Here is a 17,671-nt window from a genome sequence, read left to right on the forward strand (position 1 = left end):
AGAAAGTCCTATAACCCCAGCAACTGTGTAGAAGGGATATTGAAAATTGTTATAGTTTACAAAGCAGGTTTGCAATGAGAGAGGGTATCCCAGCGGTATTCACCCAACGACCTGTACCTTCTGGAACTCTAAGTTGCCACAGATTTTACAGGAGGGCCTCACTAGGGTTTTTGGTTTTTTTTTTAATCTTTTTCAAGTAATCTATAGAATTGAGTGTGCAAGAGTAGGGAGATTTCACATTTGCAAGAACCATCTTATAGCAGGCTTTCTGGAAGGGAAATTCCAGCGTCCAGTACTTGAGAGCTCCGAAAATCCAAATCAGCCCACCAATACCCTGTTAAATAACTATTTTCTATTTCTCAGCCTTCAACAATAGCTGTTGCTCCTTTGGTACAACAGATGACTTTGAAATCTTTGTTCATTAAAATTACAACAGAACATTTGGAGGATTGTGCTTTTTCCTAGCGGACACTATACAACGACTCTTTGTATGCGCTTCAGAATGATATCTCTGAGCGTCTTCAGAGAGCAATCTGGACAAAGCTGCGTTAATAGCGCCCTTGACCTCATTAGCCGCATGTTACTTTTCATTGGCAATTTTCTCCATATGAAATGTGACAACAGACACAAATGAAAAGGCAGAAGCAGGACACAGATAGCAAAATGAAGTCAGGGTCAGTAATTAGACATGGACATTCCTAAAGGACTTGTGCAACTGGACTAATTGGATAATAAGACTCTTGTGACAGAATAAGATGTTCGCCTTCCTCTGTGCAGCTAACAGCACTTACATTCAACCTTGTTTGGCATAATTAAAGCAGCATATTCGCTACTGAGGAAGGTACAGACAAGGCGTGGGGAGATATTTCAAATAGGCGTCTGAAAAAAAAATTTTAAACTTCATTAAGCTACCAACTGGAACTGAAACTTAAGACCCATTAAACGTGCAGCAGATATACAAATGATATATTAACATTTCTAAAAAGTTATATGTAAAAAATGCAGGCTCTCACTAATGTTTAAAGCACACTTAAGATTTGCCCACTCACGGCAAAGCAACAGGTTTGATTAACCCCCCACCTTGCAGTATATGCTTACCTTTGCTTTGCTGCTCCTCATTATTCATCCGCCAAGATCAAAGAAAAATACCTTGTAAATTCGGGTATTGAGGAGCATGTGGCCTACTCCATGTGACATCACTGGCCCTGTGTTCAGGCACCTGTCACATGGGGAGAGTCCCTCACCTCTGAATGGCTATGACTTGAGCGGCTCGTAGTTTGCCCCTACTGTTGGCAACTAATCAGAGTGAGGTGGGAGTGGAGGAAAGGTGTGAGCTGATAGGAAAGAAGGATGGTGGGATTAAAGTGATTTCATTTTCATTTTTTTTTTTAATATAATAAAAGTCCTGAAGTGAATAGTCAATACAAAATTACCCCAGTGCTCATGATAGCTAGCCAGCAAAGAAAGATCTATGTATAAGCTTGATATTTAAATACTAAAACAAGGTTACCTTGAGTAAGGCTCACCCTCCCTAATGTTAGTGCAACACACTAATAGCCTAAACATATTCAAGGTGGCTGAAAATTTTTTCTTAGACAGAAGACCACTTATGTGCTCCTCGCTGATCCTGTCCAACGTGAATGACCCAGTGACAAGGGAGATAGAGAATGTGCAGGTACTGCATTAGGGTCAGAAATGTCAAGCCCTTAGTAACAAAGTAAAGCTATTTTCAGATGTGTGTTTTCTGGCTAATAAAGGTAATAGCAAACACCCTGAGATGCCTGCTATTAGACCTTTTATCTGACTGGTTCACTTTAGGACTCAGTTCACACTGCTGCAATTTGGGATCCAACTTGTGAGACCCCAAGTAACGTGACATGTGAAATCCCATGTTACTCGAGGAGAACTGTCTTAATTAGCACTACTGAAGTTGCTCCAACTTTAAAAAAAATGTTCCTGTACTACTTCAAAGTGACTTTTATCAGACTTGTGCTTCAAAGTAGTACTCAAGTCGCCAGGAAGTCTCCTGGCAAAGTCTCACTATAAGTCGTGGCAGTGTGAATGGAGCCTTAAAGTGACACTAAGGGTTTTTTGTTTTTTTTCAAATTACAAACATATCATACTTACTCCACTGTGCAGCTCGATTGACCCTGAACCTGCTCTTCTGGGGTACCACAGCAGCTCTCTCGGCTCCTCTCCACATCAGATAACCCCCTGGGAGAAGCTCTCTCTTGGGGGGTTACCATGCGGGCGCACTCCCGAGTCCAGCATTCGGCGTCCATAGAGGCTGAATGCAGGACTCGGCCCCGCCCCCCGGCCCTCGTGTCATTGGATTTGATTGACAGCAGCGGGAGCCAATGGCTGCGCTGCTATCAATCTATGCAATCAACAGCTGAGAACCCCCTAGCAGAGAGACAGCGCATTCCTGTGGGTCAAGTTCGAGGGTTCAGGTAAGTAAAATGGGGGGGGGGGGGGCTGGGGGGCTCAGTCACCGACAGATGTTTTTTCACCTTAATGCATAGGATGCATTAAGGTGAAAAAACACTTACTTACCTTTACAACCCCTTTATTGAAACCTGACAGGAGAAAATTAGCATGCATATCAGGAGTTGTGGCAGGCAACTAGTGTTTTCAAAAAGAGGTCAGCATTGGCAGCCTACACATTAATCTAATTAGAAGTTTTTTAAAATCAAGCTATAATTTGGTGATGATTGTAGAGAGATCTTTTCATACACCAAAAGACTTTTTGAGGAGCACTACACTCTTCCGCCTTCTCTTCCGACACCATAAAATATTACGCTCTACATCTACAGCAGCTACACATCACTCCATTAAAAGGCTTTGTACCCACGAGCTTCAGCTTCTATCAGAGCAGTGTGTACAGCAAGTTTTTGCAAAAGCATATGAGAAGCTTTCAGCTTGATAATGTGTTTGTTGTAAAGAGTAAATATATGAATCACCAATGGAAATGCGGCTTATTTTTGTACATATAATTTACTTTCTGTTACGGGTTGCTGCAAGACCAACAATAATCAATGTACAATTTATTTATTTTTTTTTTTAGGTTCGGTGCTGTTTCAGCTGGGACACTCTGTGGTCTCGCCACTTTGTCTCAGCAGTTAGAAAATGAAAATGCAGTGGATGTTTACCAGGTGGCCAAGATGATTAATTTAATGAGACCCGGCGTATTCACAGACATTGTAAGTGACCTGGGAACATGATGCAGTTGGGAAAGGGTGCATGATGAGGACTTTTATAAACAGGCCATCTACAGTATATTTATTTACCCCTGTTCGACATTTTGAAGAGACTGTTGACAGGTTGGCAGATCAGACTTTGGCAGCTGCTGGCAAGTTAATTCACCCTGAGACTCGAGTTGTAGACTAAGGGCACTCGAGTTTGAAAGCTATACACTAGCTATAACAAGGGAGGTCTCATTGTTATTTAATAGCATGAAGCATAGTACATTCATTCATTTGTTTTCAGCTTAAAAAATTGCCTCTGTGCCAGAATTTTCATCACTAATATAGATTTCCATGTTATATGCTGATTCAGTACTAAGTACTTTCACCCCCTCCTGTCAGGCCAATTTTCAGCTTTAAAGGCCAGTTCACACCATAGAAACACAATTTGGATGCCTTCCAGATGCTTTTCTGCATGCACGTTTTTGATGGGTTCCAGTGCGTTTTCGGTGCAGTCCAGTGCATTTTTTCCCAACCTTAAGCGCTAGTTCACACCAGATGCAGTTCTGTGCACTTTTTTCTGCACTAAAACTGCATGCACAATATTTTCCATATAATCCAATGGCTCTAGTTCACACCAGTGCAGTCAGTTTTCGGTCAGTTTCTGCACCTGGAACTGACTGTATTGGTAGGAACTAGAGCCATTGGACTACATGGAAAACACTGTGCATGCATTTTTAGTGCACAAAAAAAAAGCGCACGGACTGCATCTGGTGTGATCAGGCCCTTAAAAAAATACATGTGTGTTCCATTGCATTTTTGATGCTTTTTACAGCATTCCAGTACAGTCCAGTTCAGTAAAAATACAACTACTTTTTTTTTTATCTGGAACTGGAACCCAGTGGAATTTCCAGCACTGGTGTGGACTATGCCATTGAAAACCATATAACCTACTTTCCGTGCATTTTTGATACAGAAAAAACGCACTGGACTGCATGTGTGAACCGGCCCTCAGTGCTGTCGTACTTTGAATGGCAATTGCGCAGTCATGCAACACTATACCCAAATTAATATTTTATCTTTTTTTTGGGGGGGGGGGGGGGGGACAGGGCTTTCTTTTGGTGGTATTTAATCACCAATGGGTTTTAAATTTTTTTCTAAATGAATAAACAATAGACCGAAAATTTTGAAAAAAAAAAAGTTTTTCTTGGTTTCTGTTATAAAATTTTGAAATTTTGTAATTTTTCTTCTTCACTGATGGGTACTGATGAAGCGGCACTGATCGGGCTGCACTGATAATCGGTGCCCTGATTATCAGTGTAAACAATGTATTTCCTGTGCCCTGTCAGACTTGCCAGTCATTGGCTCTCCTTTCCTCACACAGAGGCAGTATGTGAGGAAAAGAATGCCGATAACCGCCAAGTCTGTTTACGTGTGACCAGCTGTGAATTGGACACAGCTGATCACATGGTAAAGGGCCGCTGTGATTGGCCATTAGCGTGATCAGCTGTGTCCAAAGGACACAGTGGTCATAGAGTGCGTCCATGGGCATCCTCTCCAGTTCTGGGAGCTACGCTCTATCCATCCTTCGTCTATAGCGTGAGCAAAAACCTGTTAAACTCTATGTATAAAACTTTACCTCACTCATAAGCCTAACCCCCCACTGTCAACCCTTGACCTCTACTTAAATCTAAGCCCTAAAGCTGACCACACAAAATTAAAATTTTCTTGTTCAATTTACCTTCAACTATGTAGTGCTCGGGTCTGCCTGATTGCATACAAATACAAATTAAATGTGTTTGGGTTTGACCTCCTATTATATGGTTTTGGTAAATCTAAAGGAAAATTGTACAATAACATTACATAATATATGGCCAGCCTAACACTAGCCTTAATTCACAACTCCAGCAAGAATTATTATTATTTATTTTTTTTATAAAGGTGTAAATAGTTAGGATATCCATGGTTAAAACAAAAAATGCAGCTCTCACTGCAATACTCGCATTATCCCCTATTTCTGCTTAAATGATGCACTTCCTGGGAGTCCATGGGCATCAAGGACCTATCCCTTGGGTGTGCATCTTCAAGGGGAACTGGACTTGCAGAGAATGTCTGCATGTTATTACTTTGTACTGCTCTATAGCATTCAGGATCAGTTTACTTCCAGAGGAAAATTAAGAGGACCCCTTGGAAAAAAGTATGTATATGGCGAGGTGGGGGGTCCAGAGGAAAGGTGTGTTTAGAATTGGGCTGTCTGCTTCAGGACAGTAATTAAGAAATGAAGCAAGGATAAGGATGACAATCCTGAAGCTTGCAGCTTTATAACCCAAGTTGGCAACAGCGGCTCCCATATGCCTACTCCTTTAACTTGCCAGCTTCTGCCAACAAAGGGACGTTTCAGTCTTCTTTAAACAGATCTTTTAATTAGAAAAAAACAGAGAGAAATTTCCCAAAAACATGTAAATGCTCGGTTGGGCTATTCAGGTCCATGGGAGTGATTAATCACAAGCCGCATAAGCTAGCCAGCATATTTAATAAGGTAAAGAATAATGATGCTGTCGGAACAGGCATAAGGGATAATGTCTCAAATGCAGCCTGTATATTGCCCAGTATTCCTACAGATATACAGCTGTCTAAGGTTTGATAGGTATCCAGAGGCATGCAGCAGGAAACCAGATTAGAAGAAAGTCCAAAAATCTAATGTCTTTTCCCAAATATTAACATAGATGAGAATGCTCAGAAGTGTTCATACATATTCTGATGAAACGGATAAGAAATAACTATACAAATGAATATAAACCAGTTGGTGTGCTTATTCTCATGCATGCTTTCCTTCATCTCTAGATTTTAATGAGACTTTATTTTGGCACAATGTGTGACTGATCAAGATGTTTTTTTTCTCCAAGTTTATAAAGTAAGGCAATGTATTCTTTTACAAGTATTCTCTACAAGAGCAGTATCGGTTTCTCAATATATTGCCTTATTATTCGCTATATAGGAGCATGAACAGTTCCTCATTTAGTTTTGGTTTGTGTTATATACTAGAGCAGTATCAATTCCTAAGTATGTTGCACCACGATTTCTTTGGCAAAACTCTACTATTTTCTATACAGTAACAGTTCCCTAGCATAATATTTTACTATCTTTTATACCGGAGCAGTACCAATTCTTCAAGGCCAGGCCTTTTTCTGACATTTTTTGTTTACTAGTAAAAAATGTGTATTTTTCCTAGAAAATTACTTAGAACCCCAAACATTATATATTTTTTTAAGCATAAACCCTGGCGGTCGTTGAAATATTTTATGTTACACTGTGTTTGCGCAGCGGTGTTTAAAACGCAATTTTTGGGGGAAAAAATACACTTTAATTTAAAAAAAAAAACAATTAAGTTAGCCACTTACAATGCGAGATGATGTTACACATAGTAAATAGACACCTAACATGTCATGCTTTTAAAACGCTTGTGGAATGGCTACAAACTACGATACTTAAAAATCTCCATAGGCGACACTTTTTTTTACAGGTGTTACCTGTTTAGAGCTACAGAGAGGGAGTCTGGTACTAGAATTTTTGCTCTCGCTCTAACAATTGCAGCAATACCTCACATGTGTGGTTTGAACACTGTTTGCAGATGTGGGCGCGACTTACGAATGCATTCACTTCTGCGCGCAAGCTCAGAGGGATGGGGCACTTTAACTTTTTTTTTTTTTTTCATTATTTACTTTACTTTTTATTTTTACACTGTCCCTTTAATTTTTTTTATCACTTCTGTTCCTATTACAAAGAATGTATACATCCCTTGTAATAGAAATAAGCATGACAGGTCCTCTTTAATAAGAGATCTGGGGTCAAAAAGACACCAGATATCTGTTTTACCTTTAAAAGCAAAAAAAATAAAAAAGTCATTTTGACTTTAGAAAGGGAAAAAAAATCCCTTTAAGCCATAGAGGTGAAAGTGACCTTAGATGTCGTTCCGGTCCTCCAAGGGCATAGAGCCGAGTGCCCTCACTGGACTTCCTGCCCAGGCATTTAGAGGATCAGATCGGCTCCAGGCTTACTGACGGCTCTGGTAAGCTCAGACAGCTGTCAAGTGGCGGGTGGGTGTGCACCTCTCCCACTGTTTATAAAAGTGATCCTGCGGCAAATCCTGCCGCTGGGACCAATTTTTATATGAAAGCTGACTGAAAGAAAGATACCAGGGTTATGGTATATCTATATCTAGCCGATATTTAACATCAAACTAATGAAGTACATTTACAGTTAGGTGGTAGGTATGTGGTTAATATATTGCTTTAGGGTTTCCCACATCGGTTCCTTTTTTTGTTTTTGAAAATTATTTTTATTCGTTTTTTAAAAAGGGTATACAGGCTCATACAACACAGAGCCTGTTGGGCATACCCGGGCTCAACAGGTCATGAGGACCAGACTAACTGTACATAAACAACTAACTAATCTACAAAACCCAACCCTCCTCCCTCTCCCCTTGTGCAACACGCCCACCCCCCACATAGTAGGATAAAGACATTTCCACAAAACCATGAATATCAACATGAAGGTGATACCCCAACCTCCTCCAATATCCTCTATCGGGTGTACCTTTTGACAGGCATCCCTCCCCAAGTCCAAACTACACCTGTGAGCTATAGAACACCTCATCCAACAGGTGATGAATCTGCCAGCCAACCTTGCCAAACCTTGTCAAATTTGCTCTGGCATCCCCGAGTCGCATATGTTGCTTTATAGAAAGGTAGTGATTTAATAGCAATACCCTTCCAAAATGCAAGTGATGGTGCTTCTGTTTTTTTCCAAAATAATACAATTGATTCCGTGCATAAAATAAAGTAATGGTAAAAAACTTTCTCTGTGTCCTTTTTGGTACCAAATCCTCAACCAACCCCAGAAGGCAGACTGAGGTGGTTAAAGGAACTGGTATCAATAGAAGTTCCTGTAAAGTGCGTGTAACCTCCTTACAATGCCAAAAGATATGATCAAAATCTGCCGGTGAAGCTGTACATCTCCAGCATTCCACCGAAGTGGATCCATAGAGGCTAGCCTAGGAGTATAATAAATTCTATATACCAATTTAAATTGGATGAAGTGATCTATAACTAACACCAGTGCCATAAAAAGAACCTCCCAAATGTCATCCTAGTCTTCCCCCTGAAAACTGAATGAGTTGCATCCAAACATCCCTGCATTTATCAAGTGCCTTCGGCCTTACTGTAATTGGTTCTTTATACATTACCGACATAGGCTTGGCTAAAGAATCATCGTGTAAAAGGAGTTCTAATGGCAATGACCGGAGATCCAGGGTAGCAGAGCCAAATTGAGACACAAAGGCATGCCTCAGCTGCAGGTATCTAAAAGGGGACCAGTTTGGCAACTGAATCCTGGCCTTGAGCCAATCAAAGGTACATAACTTCCCCCTTTTTACAACATCCTGCAATCTTCCCACCCCTGCCCGGATAACCGGGTCCAGAATATCTGTGAAATGTGGTAGTTTGGGATTGAACCACAACAGGGTTGACAGAGAGATGGAGTTTATCCCAGGATTTATGATCGCCTGTACTTTATCCCATGCCTGTATAGTTACTCTCATGGTGCCATAATTGTCAAGTGGAAGGAAAATAAGTGGTTTTTAACATTTTTTGCAAATAAATATGTGAAAAGTGTGGCGTGCATTTGTATTCAGTCCCCGTTAATCTGATACCCCTAACTAAAATCTAGTGGAACCAATTGCCTTCAGAAGTCACCTAATTAGTAAATAGAGCCCACCTGTATGTAATTTAATCTCCGTATAAATACATCTGTTCTGTGAAGCCCTCAGAGGTTTGTTAGAAAACCTTAGTGAACAAACTGCATAATGAAGGCCAAGGAACACACCAGACAGGTCAGGTATAAAGTTGTGGAGAAGTTGGATAAGGTTATAAAAAAATATCCCAAGCTTTGAACATTTCACGGAGCACTGTTCAATCCATCATCTGAAAATGGAAAGAGTATGACACAACTGCAAACCTACCAAGACATGGCCCTGCACCTACACTGACAGGCCGGGCAAGGAGAGCATTAATCAGAGAAGCAGCCAGGAGGCCCATGGTAACGCAGGTAATGCAGGAGGATCTGCAGAGATCCACAGCTCAGGTCAGAGAATCTGTCCACAGGCCAACTATTAGTCGTGCAGTCCACAAATCTGGCCTTTATGATAGAGTGGCAAGAAGAAAGCCATGGTGCATGTTTGGCAGAAAACTAACAGTGCACACCAACCCCACCATGAAACATGGTGGTGGCAGCATCATGTTGTGGGGATGCTTTTCTTCAGCAGGGACAGGGAAACCTAATCAGAGTTGATGGGAAGATGGATGGAGCCAAATACAGGGCAATCTTAGAAGAAAACCAGTTATGCCGCGTACACACGAGTGGACTTTACGGCAGACTTTGCCCGGTGGACTTTTCAACGTACTTTACGACGGACTTTCTGAATGAACGGACTTGCCTACACACAATCCACCAAAGTCCGCCGAATTCGTACGTGATGACGTACGACCGAAACAAGGAAGTTCATAGCCAGTAGCCAATAGCTGCCCTAGCGTGGCTTTTTGTCCGTCGAGCTAGCATACAGACGGCGGACTTTTCGACCGGACTCGATTTCAACGGATTAATTTAAAACATGTTTCAAATCTAAGTCCGTCCAACTTTTGAGAAAACAAAGTCCGCTGGAGCCCACACACGATCGAATTGTCTGACCAAATCCTGTCCGCCGGGCAAAGTCTGCCGTAAAGTCCGCTTGTGTGTACGCGGCATTAGAGTCTGCAAAAGACTTGAGACTGGGGCAGAGGTTCATCTTTCAGCAGGACAATGACCCTAAACATACAACCAGAGCTACAATGGAATGGTTTAGATCAAAGCATGTGTTAGAATGGCCCAGTCAAAGTCCAGACCTAAATCCAATTGAGAATCTGTGGCAAGACTTGAAAATTGCTGTTCACAGGCTCTCTCCATCCAATCTGACAGAGCTTGAGCTATTTTGCAAAGAAGAATGGGAAAAAATGTCACTCTCTAGATGTGCAAAGCTGGTAGAGACATACCCAAAAAGACTGTAATTGCAGTGAAAGGTGGTTCTACAAAGTATTGACTCGGGGGCTGAATTCAAATGCACGCCACACTTTTCACATATTTATTTGTAAAAAATTTTTAAAACAATTTATCATTTTCTTTTCACTTCACAATTATGTGCCACTTTGTGTTGGTCTATCACATAAAATACATTTACGTTTATGGTTGTAACATGACAAAATGTGGAAAATGTCAAGGGGTGTGAATACTTTTTCAAGGCACTGTATAATGGTCAGGCAGCACTAAACCCCCTTGTCCTGACGGCTCTTGTAAAGTGCGGTTACTGATCCTAGGATGCAGCTCAAGCCATAAAAACAAACTAAAGAGCCTATCAATGCATTTAAAGTAAGTCCGTGGAACCCATATCTGGGAGGTGCGAAGGATATACAAAAATAATGGTAGGATTTTCATTTTGAGAAGAATTACTCTTCCAATTAATGATAATACTAAATTTTGCCAGGCTTCCAGTCTACGCTTAACCATGGGAATCAAAGTTAGTAAATTGTGCGACATATAGTCCCCCACTCTAGGTGATATCTGAATACACAGATAAGTAAATCTGGATACCCATACAATAGAGATAGTAGGATCAGCATATGATTGTGCCCCAGCATCAATAGACATCACACTCAACTTAGTCCAATTGACTTTGCAACCTGAAAACCATGCAAACGTTGTTCGTATGTCAGACTGCTCGTAAGGATGGACCTGGATCTTGCAAAAAGAGTAACATGTCATCCGCATAAAGGGCCCCCACCCTCAAGAGCCCCACATCAGTTCCTTTAAGTGGTTGTAAACCCTCACATTTAACCAGTGAAGTGAACAGCCTGAGATGATACACAGAGATGAAATAAATCCTCTTACATATTTTTAACCTGTTTATCTGCAGTCTTTTCTTTTCTACATCACTTCAAAAGTGCAGATAGTGCTAAAAATCTTTCTACATCTGTCAGCAACACAGGGAAGAGGGCAGAGAGACTGCAGTTTCACTGTGTGAGAGCTGATGGGAGGAAAGGCACACACCCCCTCCACACAGAAAAGCTGTGTTGTGAATAGACAAGCAGTGGTTCTGAGCTCTCCTACCCCCCCCCAACACAAATTTATCTCGTGTTGAGAAAACGTCTCAAACGTCTCGAAGCACCAGAGAGAAATTACACTTAGAGCTGTGGAGAGAGATAAGGAAACACTGCACATATGTGCTTTGCTCAAATTTCATGACAGGTTTACAACCACTTTAATGTATTGATATACTGTATTCTATATTGAAACAGTGCCATTTCTTCAGTATGTTACTTTAAAGTTTTCTAAACAGGAGTAGTACCAGTTCCTCAGTGTATTGCTTTACTATGTTTTTACCTAGAGCAATGCTAGTTTGCACAGCATATTGCTTTAGTATTTTCTTTATAGGAATAGTAGTGCCCGCTCCTGATGATAATATAGTCAGTTAGTGCTTTCTAACCAGAGCAGTACCAGTTGCTTTACTGTGCTTTATATTAGAACAGTACCAGTATATACAGGTGCAGCTCAAAAAATTTGAATATCATCAAAAAGTTAATTTATTTCAGTAATTCAATTCAAAAAGTGAAACTTGTACATTTTTTATATATGCGCTACACACAGAGTGATATATATCAAGTATCTCTTTTTTTCATTTGGTTGATGATTACTGGCTTACAGCTAGTGAAAACCTAAAATTCAATATCTCAGAAAATTTGAATATTATATAAGACCAATAAAAGAAAAGGATTTTTAATACAAAAAAGGTTGGCTTACTGAAAAGTATGTCCATGTACAGTGTAGTATGTATATTTTGCATGAATTACTGCATCAAAACGGCGTGGCATGGAGGCGATCAGCCTGTGGCACTGCTGAGGTGTTATGGAAGCCCAGGTTGCTTTGATAGCGGCCTTCAGCTCATCTGCGTTGCTGGGTCTGGTGTCTCTCATCTTCCTCTTGACAATACCCCACAGATTCCCTATAGGGTTTAGGTCACGCAAGTTTGCGGGCCCATCAAGCACAGTGATTCCATGATCATTAAACTAGGCATTGGTACTTTTGGCAGTGTGGGCAGGTGCCAAGTCCTGCTGGAAAATGAAATCTGCTTCTCCATAAAGCTGGTCAGCAGAGGTAAGCATGCTCTAGAATTTCCTGGTAGAGGGCAGCGCTGACTTTGCACTTGGTAAAACATGGTGGACCAACACCAGCAGATGACATGGCTCCCCACATGATCACTGAATGTGGAAACCTCACACTGGACCTCCTGCAACTTGGATTCTGTGCCTCTCCATTCTTCCTCCAGGCCCTAGGATCTTCATTTCCAATCGAAATGCAAAATTTACTTTCATCCAAAGAGAGGGTTTTGGACCACTGAGCAACAGTCCAGTCCTTTTTCTTCTTAGCCCAGGTAAGACACTTCTGACATTGACTCTGGTCCAGGAGTGGCTTAACACAAGGAATGTGACAGTTGTAGCCCATGTCCTGGAAACATCTATCTGTGGTGGCTCTTGAAGCACTGACACCAGCCATAGTCCACTCCTTGTGAATCTCCCCCAAAGTCTCGAATGGCCTTTGCTTCACAATCCTCTCAAGGTTGCCATTATCCCTGTTGCTTGTGCACCTTTTTCTACCACACTTTTTCCTTCCACTCAACATTCCATTAATATGCTTGGATACAGCACTCTGTTAACAGTCAGCCACTTTAGCAATGACCTTTTGTGACTTACCCTCCTTGTAGAGGGTGTCAATGACTGTCTTCTGGACAACTGTCAAGTCAGCAGTCTTCCCCATGATTGTGTAACCTACTGAACCAGACTAAGAGACCATTTAAACGCTCAGGAAACCTTTACAGGTGTTTTGAGTTAATTAGCTGATTAGAGTGTGACACCAGGAGTCTACAACATTGAACTTTTTCACAATATTCTAATTTTCTAAAGTACTGAATTTTGGGTTTTCACTAGCTGTAAGCCATAATCTTCAAAATTAAAAGAAAGAAATGCTTGAAATATATCACTCTGCGTGTAATGAATCTCTTTATAATATATGATATGTATTTCACTTTTTGAATTGAATTACTGAAATAAATTAACTTTTTGATATTCCAATTTTTTTTATTAGTTTTCTATACAGGACAGTTCCTCAAGATATTACTAGACCAATAACAGTTGCTCAGTATACTATAACTGTATACTGTAACAGTTCCTCTGTTTTACTATTTCCTATACAGGAGTACTACAAGTTCTCCTTATTATAGTGTTTTTCTGCACAGGAGCAGTACCAGATATTCATTGGAGTGGATTTACGAGGCAAATAGACTGAGCACTTTGCAAGTGCAGTTGCTCCAGAGCTTAGTAAATAAGTTGAAGCTTCACCTTGCAAATAATACCGTATCACATGCAAGCAATTTAAAGCGGAGTTCCACCCAAATTTTGAACAATATCTGTATGTATTCTCTTCCTTGCCTAGATGCTAACATGCCGTTTAAAAAAATTTAAATCGCCGTAATTACCTTTTATTTTTCTATTCTTCTTTGCACTTCCTGGTTCTCCTCCCGTGGGAGTAGGCGTGTTTCTAGCCTCTCCCAGACTCCTGGGAGCTAGTCTCAGGCTTCCCAGGATGCCACTGAGCATGTGCGGGAACGAGCGGTGAATGCTGGGAGCACAGCATTCACCACATCCAGGAAATAAATGCTTGTGGGCTTCAAATGCCCACAATGAAGATGGAAACCGCCTGCAGTGAATAATATAAGTTATTCTTTCCGATGAAATCTGACACAGGCGGACATATTACACACAATATGTGAGTATGTAATGCTGAGAAGAAAAGTTTGTGAATGAACTAAAAAAAAAAAAAAAAAGATAGATAGGTGGACCCCCGCTTTAAAAAAAAAAAAAAAAAAAACATGAACATGATTGGATGATGGAAGTCAACAGAACAAACCCTCATTTACTAAGTCTGTTTGCCTTTAGCAAATCCACCCCACTGTATTGTTTTATTATTCCTATATGGGAGCAGTACAAATTCTTTGGTATGCTTTTTTACTATTTTGTAGATGGGGTAGTACCATTCTCTCAGTATCTTGCTTTACTATAGTCTCTAAAGGAACAGTACCAGTTAGCCATATTTATTGCATTATTGTTGTCTATGTAGATGAGGCAATTGCTCAGTGTACTGCATATGCAGAAGTAGTTCCAGTCTCTAATGTATAGCTTTACTGTTTTCTGCACAGAAGCATTACTTCCTTATTTTAACGTTTTGTTTTACTCTGTTCTACACAGGAGCAGTACCAATTCCTATATAAAGCGATGCTAAGTTTGGTCAGTACAAAGGAAAATGGCCCCATGGCATTGGACAAAAACGGATCCATTCTGGTCAGCGACGAATCGGACCCCTCACAGAGCATGGAGTCTCTCGTTTAGGTTGCAGCTCACCAGAGGAAAAAGGCACTACGTTTGTAAAACTTCTGACCTTCTAGAGACAGAATGGACTTTTTTCGAGGCCTTTTATTTGCCAGACTATATAGGTTATACAATAACCCAATTACTTTTTTACACTGATAAAATTTTGATATTTATTTTTTGCCATTTTATGTCTTAATGGTATCCTACTGAGCATTTGCACCTCTGTTCATTTCACTTGGTGAAACGCAATTTTCTCTAGTTTTGCACTATATGATCAGTGTTACTGCCTATAACCGCTGTAGGAAACGGCAAAAGCCCAACAAGAACATTCCCTAGATCCAACTCATGCTCTTTTAAACTGAATTTTTTAATTTTTTAAGTTCTTTTTAAAATGCTCCTGTCGGCCAAACACGTCGCAGGCGCCACTTTGTGTGCTGAAGCGATATTCAGCATATCAGTTGACTAGGAACTTGTGACTTTTGCCTCTGCGGTTTCATGGGTAGGGCTCAACAAAACCAGGTGTCAGGCAAGTCAGGAAGATGATGCTTCGCTTCCTGACTGCCAAAGGTTTTTTTTAAATTATGGGACCCGCACCCGGCACCCAAGCAAACTGCGCCATCAGTGCAATGCTGCATATAACAAGGTCAAGTGTAAGGAACAGATTAACCCACAAGTCCACCCCACGGGGCCATGAAAGCAGGCTTATTATTCTGAAACTTGGGTGACCAATTTCTTTGCCTACGTGTTTATTTAATCACAACACTAGCACATTATTAATATATGCTCTGCTCTGGGACACTTACTACAAGGCATTCCATTTACTCCTGAACACTTTGTCACCTGATCATGTGATGTATAGTTTTTACTTTGGTTCTGTTCACACGCCATCCTTTTGTTATAAACTGAAATTTGGGTATTATGTATTTTTTTTTTTTTTTTTTATATATATTGTAATTTGTATTTTTCTTCCTTCTGTGAACCCAAATGAGCACTAGCTTTGGTTTCTCAGCAACAGTTCTGTTTAATTCATTACGCAAAATGATAAACTTATTTTTTATCAAAATTCTGCTTCGGTTTTACTACGTCTGAGTGTTTGCCGCGGCCTAAATAGAGTGTTTAGTCAGCTTCGCTTTTACAGCTATTTAAAATGCACACCAACTCATATGAGGCATGTTTTAGCCCTAAAGGTATGTACACAGATGGACAGCAAATGCAATTAGTGTTTGTGACAGCTCCCACACTGTGACCACGTTTCTGTAATTTCCAAAGAGCATCTAATTAGTCTTATTGGGAACCACTCATTAATACACAGTCATGTGATCAAGTACACAGGCCTCACAGTGCTTGTTTTAGTACTGTCTAGTCCTGACTATGTGAATTCATACAGCGCATGTAGATTCCATAACGGGTGGAAGTCACATTTAAGAGCTAGCCAGTTCCATTTAGAACTTTACCAACAATTCTAAGGAGCCATAGAGCATGTGTTTTTATTGACCTCAAGAGATTTAGAAAATACAGTTTTCACCTTTTGGTCATCCCTTTTCTTGGAATCTCAGTGCTACTCCCCTCCTGTTTTTTTTTTTTTTTTTTTTGCCACTTCCTTTCTACATGCACTGGCTTCCGGATAAGCTGCACATTATTGCTTTGGACCAGCTTCTTCATAGTGACAACAGTGGACCATGTTCTCACAGAGTGTGCTGGCTTAACCTGTTGTAGCCTCCTCCATTGGCACATGTTAAACTCATATCACTGACTTCCTGTTCCCATTGCCACCAATGCAGACATAAGTGATGGAATAGATTAGTGTCCACCCTACTTCTTTTGTTTCTTCCCAGTAACTTTGGTTCTCAATACACTGGCATCAGGGTGCATTCCTATTGCAAAGGATGCTAAAAGTTGTATGAAATTGTGACAGTATACAATAGCTCTCTTTGGATACGTCCTCTTTGTTTTTGTGTGTTAAAATGGAGATGCAATGTCTGTGGGGGGCCAATGTGGAATTTTTGTAAAAAAAAAAAAAAGACTAGCGTCTAAATTGGAAAAGCCTTTATATCATATTCTGTGACGAAATACCATAAAAAGTAGTGCCAATCCTTTTTTAAATGTGTCAAAAATATTAACATTACAGATGTCTCTGTGCCCTTTGTCAAGCTCAAACAACCTACCCTCCAGGAACCAGCTGTTTTCCCATAGTTAACCCCAATAATTATTAATAGCCAAAATCCTGCCAATTGTATACTGTAGCATTTGATGAACCTGATGGACAGCTGTAAACTCCTGTCTGATAAAGCAAAGGGATTGAAAAACGAATCTTAACTAAACTTGCTATGAAAAGGCACAGTGAACCAACCCAAAGTTCATTTGTCCAGTTGCTATCACCTAGTTGAGAACAAAGGGAGCCTGTTTGGGTGGTGGCTGTCTATCACAGCCAAGACTCTGAAGGCTACTGTAGCCTGGCTCTTCGAAATGGCAGTAGGTTAGTTTAGATCCCACCTCCATCATGGAGAACAACTGCAGTGCTTTCAGGAGCCAGAGAATAGGAGCCTTGGCTCTGCAAGATGAAGGACATTCTGACAGGTGCCTCTGGAAGGGTTGCCCTACCCAAAACGAAATGAATTGCCTCTGGAACTATGTTCTGTGTTCTCAGCCTTGCCCCCCTGCCCTGGACATTTTATTGGGGGGGGTCTCTGTTCAACTGCCAGATTCTCCATTCAGAATTCCTATGCTGAAAATTGTAGCAAGTGAATCTTCCTTATAAATGCTCTCATAGGTATAAGAAACCAGTAGATGGTTAAATCTACAGGTGTCCACCCAAATCTGTACCATTTGTTTTTGGATGAATGTAACATTTGATTCTGAGAAGCACTTGAATAAAACATAAAATTGAGTAACCTTAGTGGCCAAAATCTTTGGTGGCCAAAATCTTTGGTGGCCAAACTATTTCTCAGGGGAAGTGGTATTGTCATAAATGATGAACAA

At 40.6% G+C, this 17,671-nt stretch overlaps 1 protein-coding gene across 3 annotated transcripts in view; it reads left to right on the forward strand.

The window, feature by feature from the left end:
* Positions 1-15,755, forward strand: part of PTPRG (protein tyrosine phosphatase receptor type G) — a 761,059-nt gene extending 745,304 nt beyond the window's left edge. For all 3 annotated transcript variants that reach the window (XM_073592151.1, XM_073592152.1, XM_073592153.1), the window contains 2 exons: positions 3,065-3,200; positions 14,570-15,755. In XM_073592151.1, coding sequence (XP_073448252.1) covers positions 3,065-3,200; positions 14,570-14,710 — 277 coding nt within the window. In that variant the 3' untranslated portion in view covers positions 14,711-15,755. The remainder of the gene's footprint in view (positions 1-3,064; positions 3,201-14,569) is intronic.
* Positions 15,756-17,671: the final 1,916 nt, after the last annotated feature.

Source organism: Aquarana catesbeiana, linkage group LG07 (assembly GCF_042186555.1).
Source record: "Aquarana catesbeiana isolate 2022-GZ linkage group LG07, ASM4218655v1, whole genome shotgun sequence".
Taxonomy (NCBI): domain Eukaryota; kingdom Metazoa; phylum Chordata; class Amphibia; order Anura; family Ranidae; genus Aquarana; species Aquarana catesbeiana.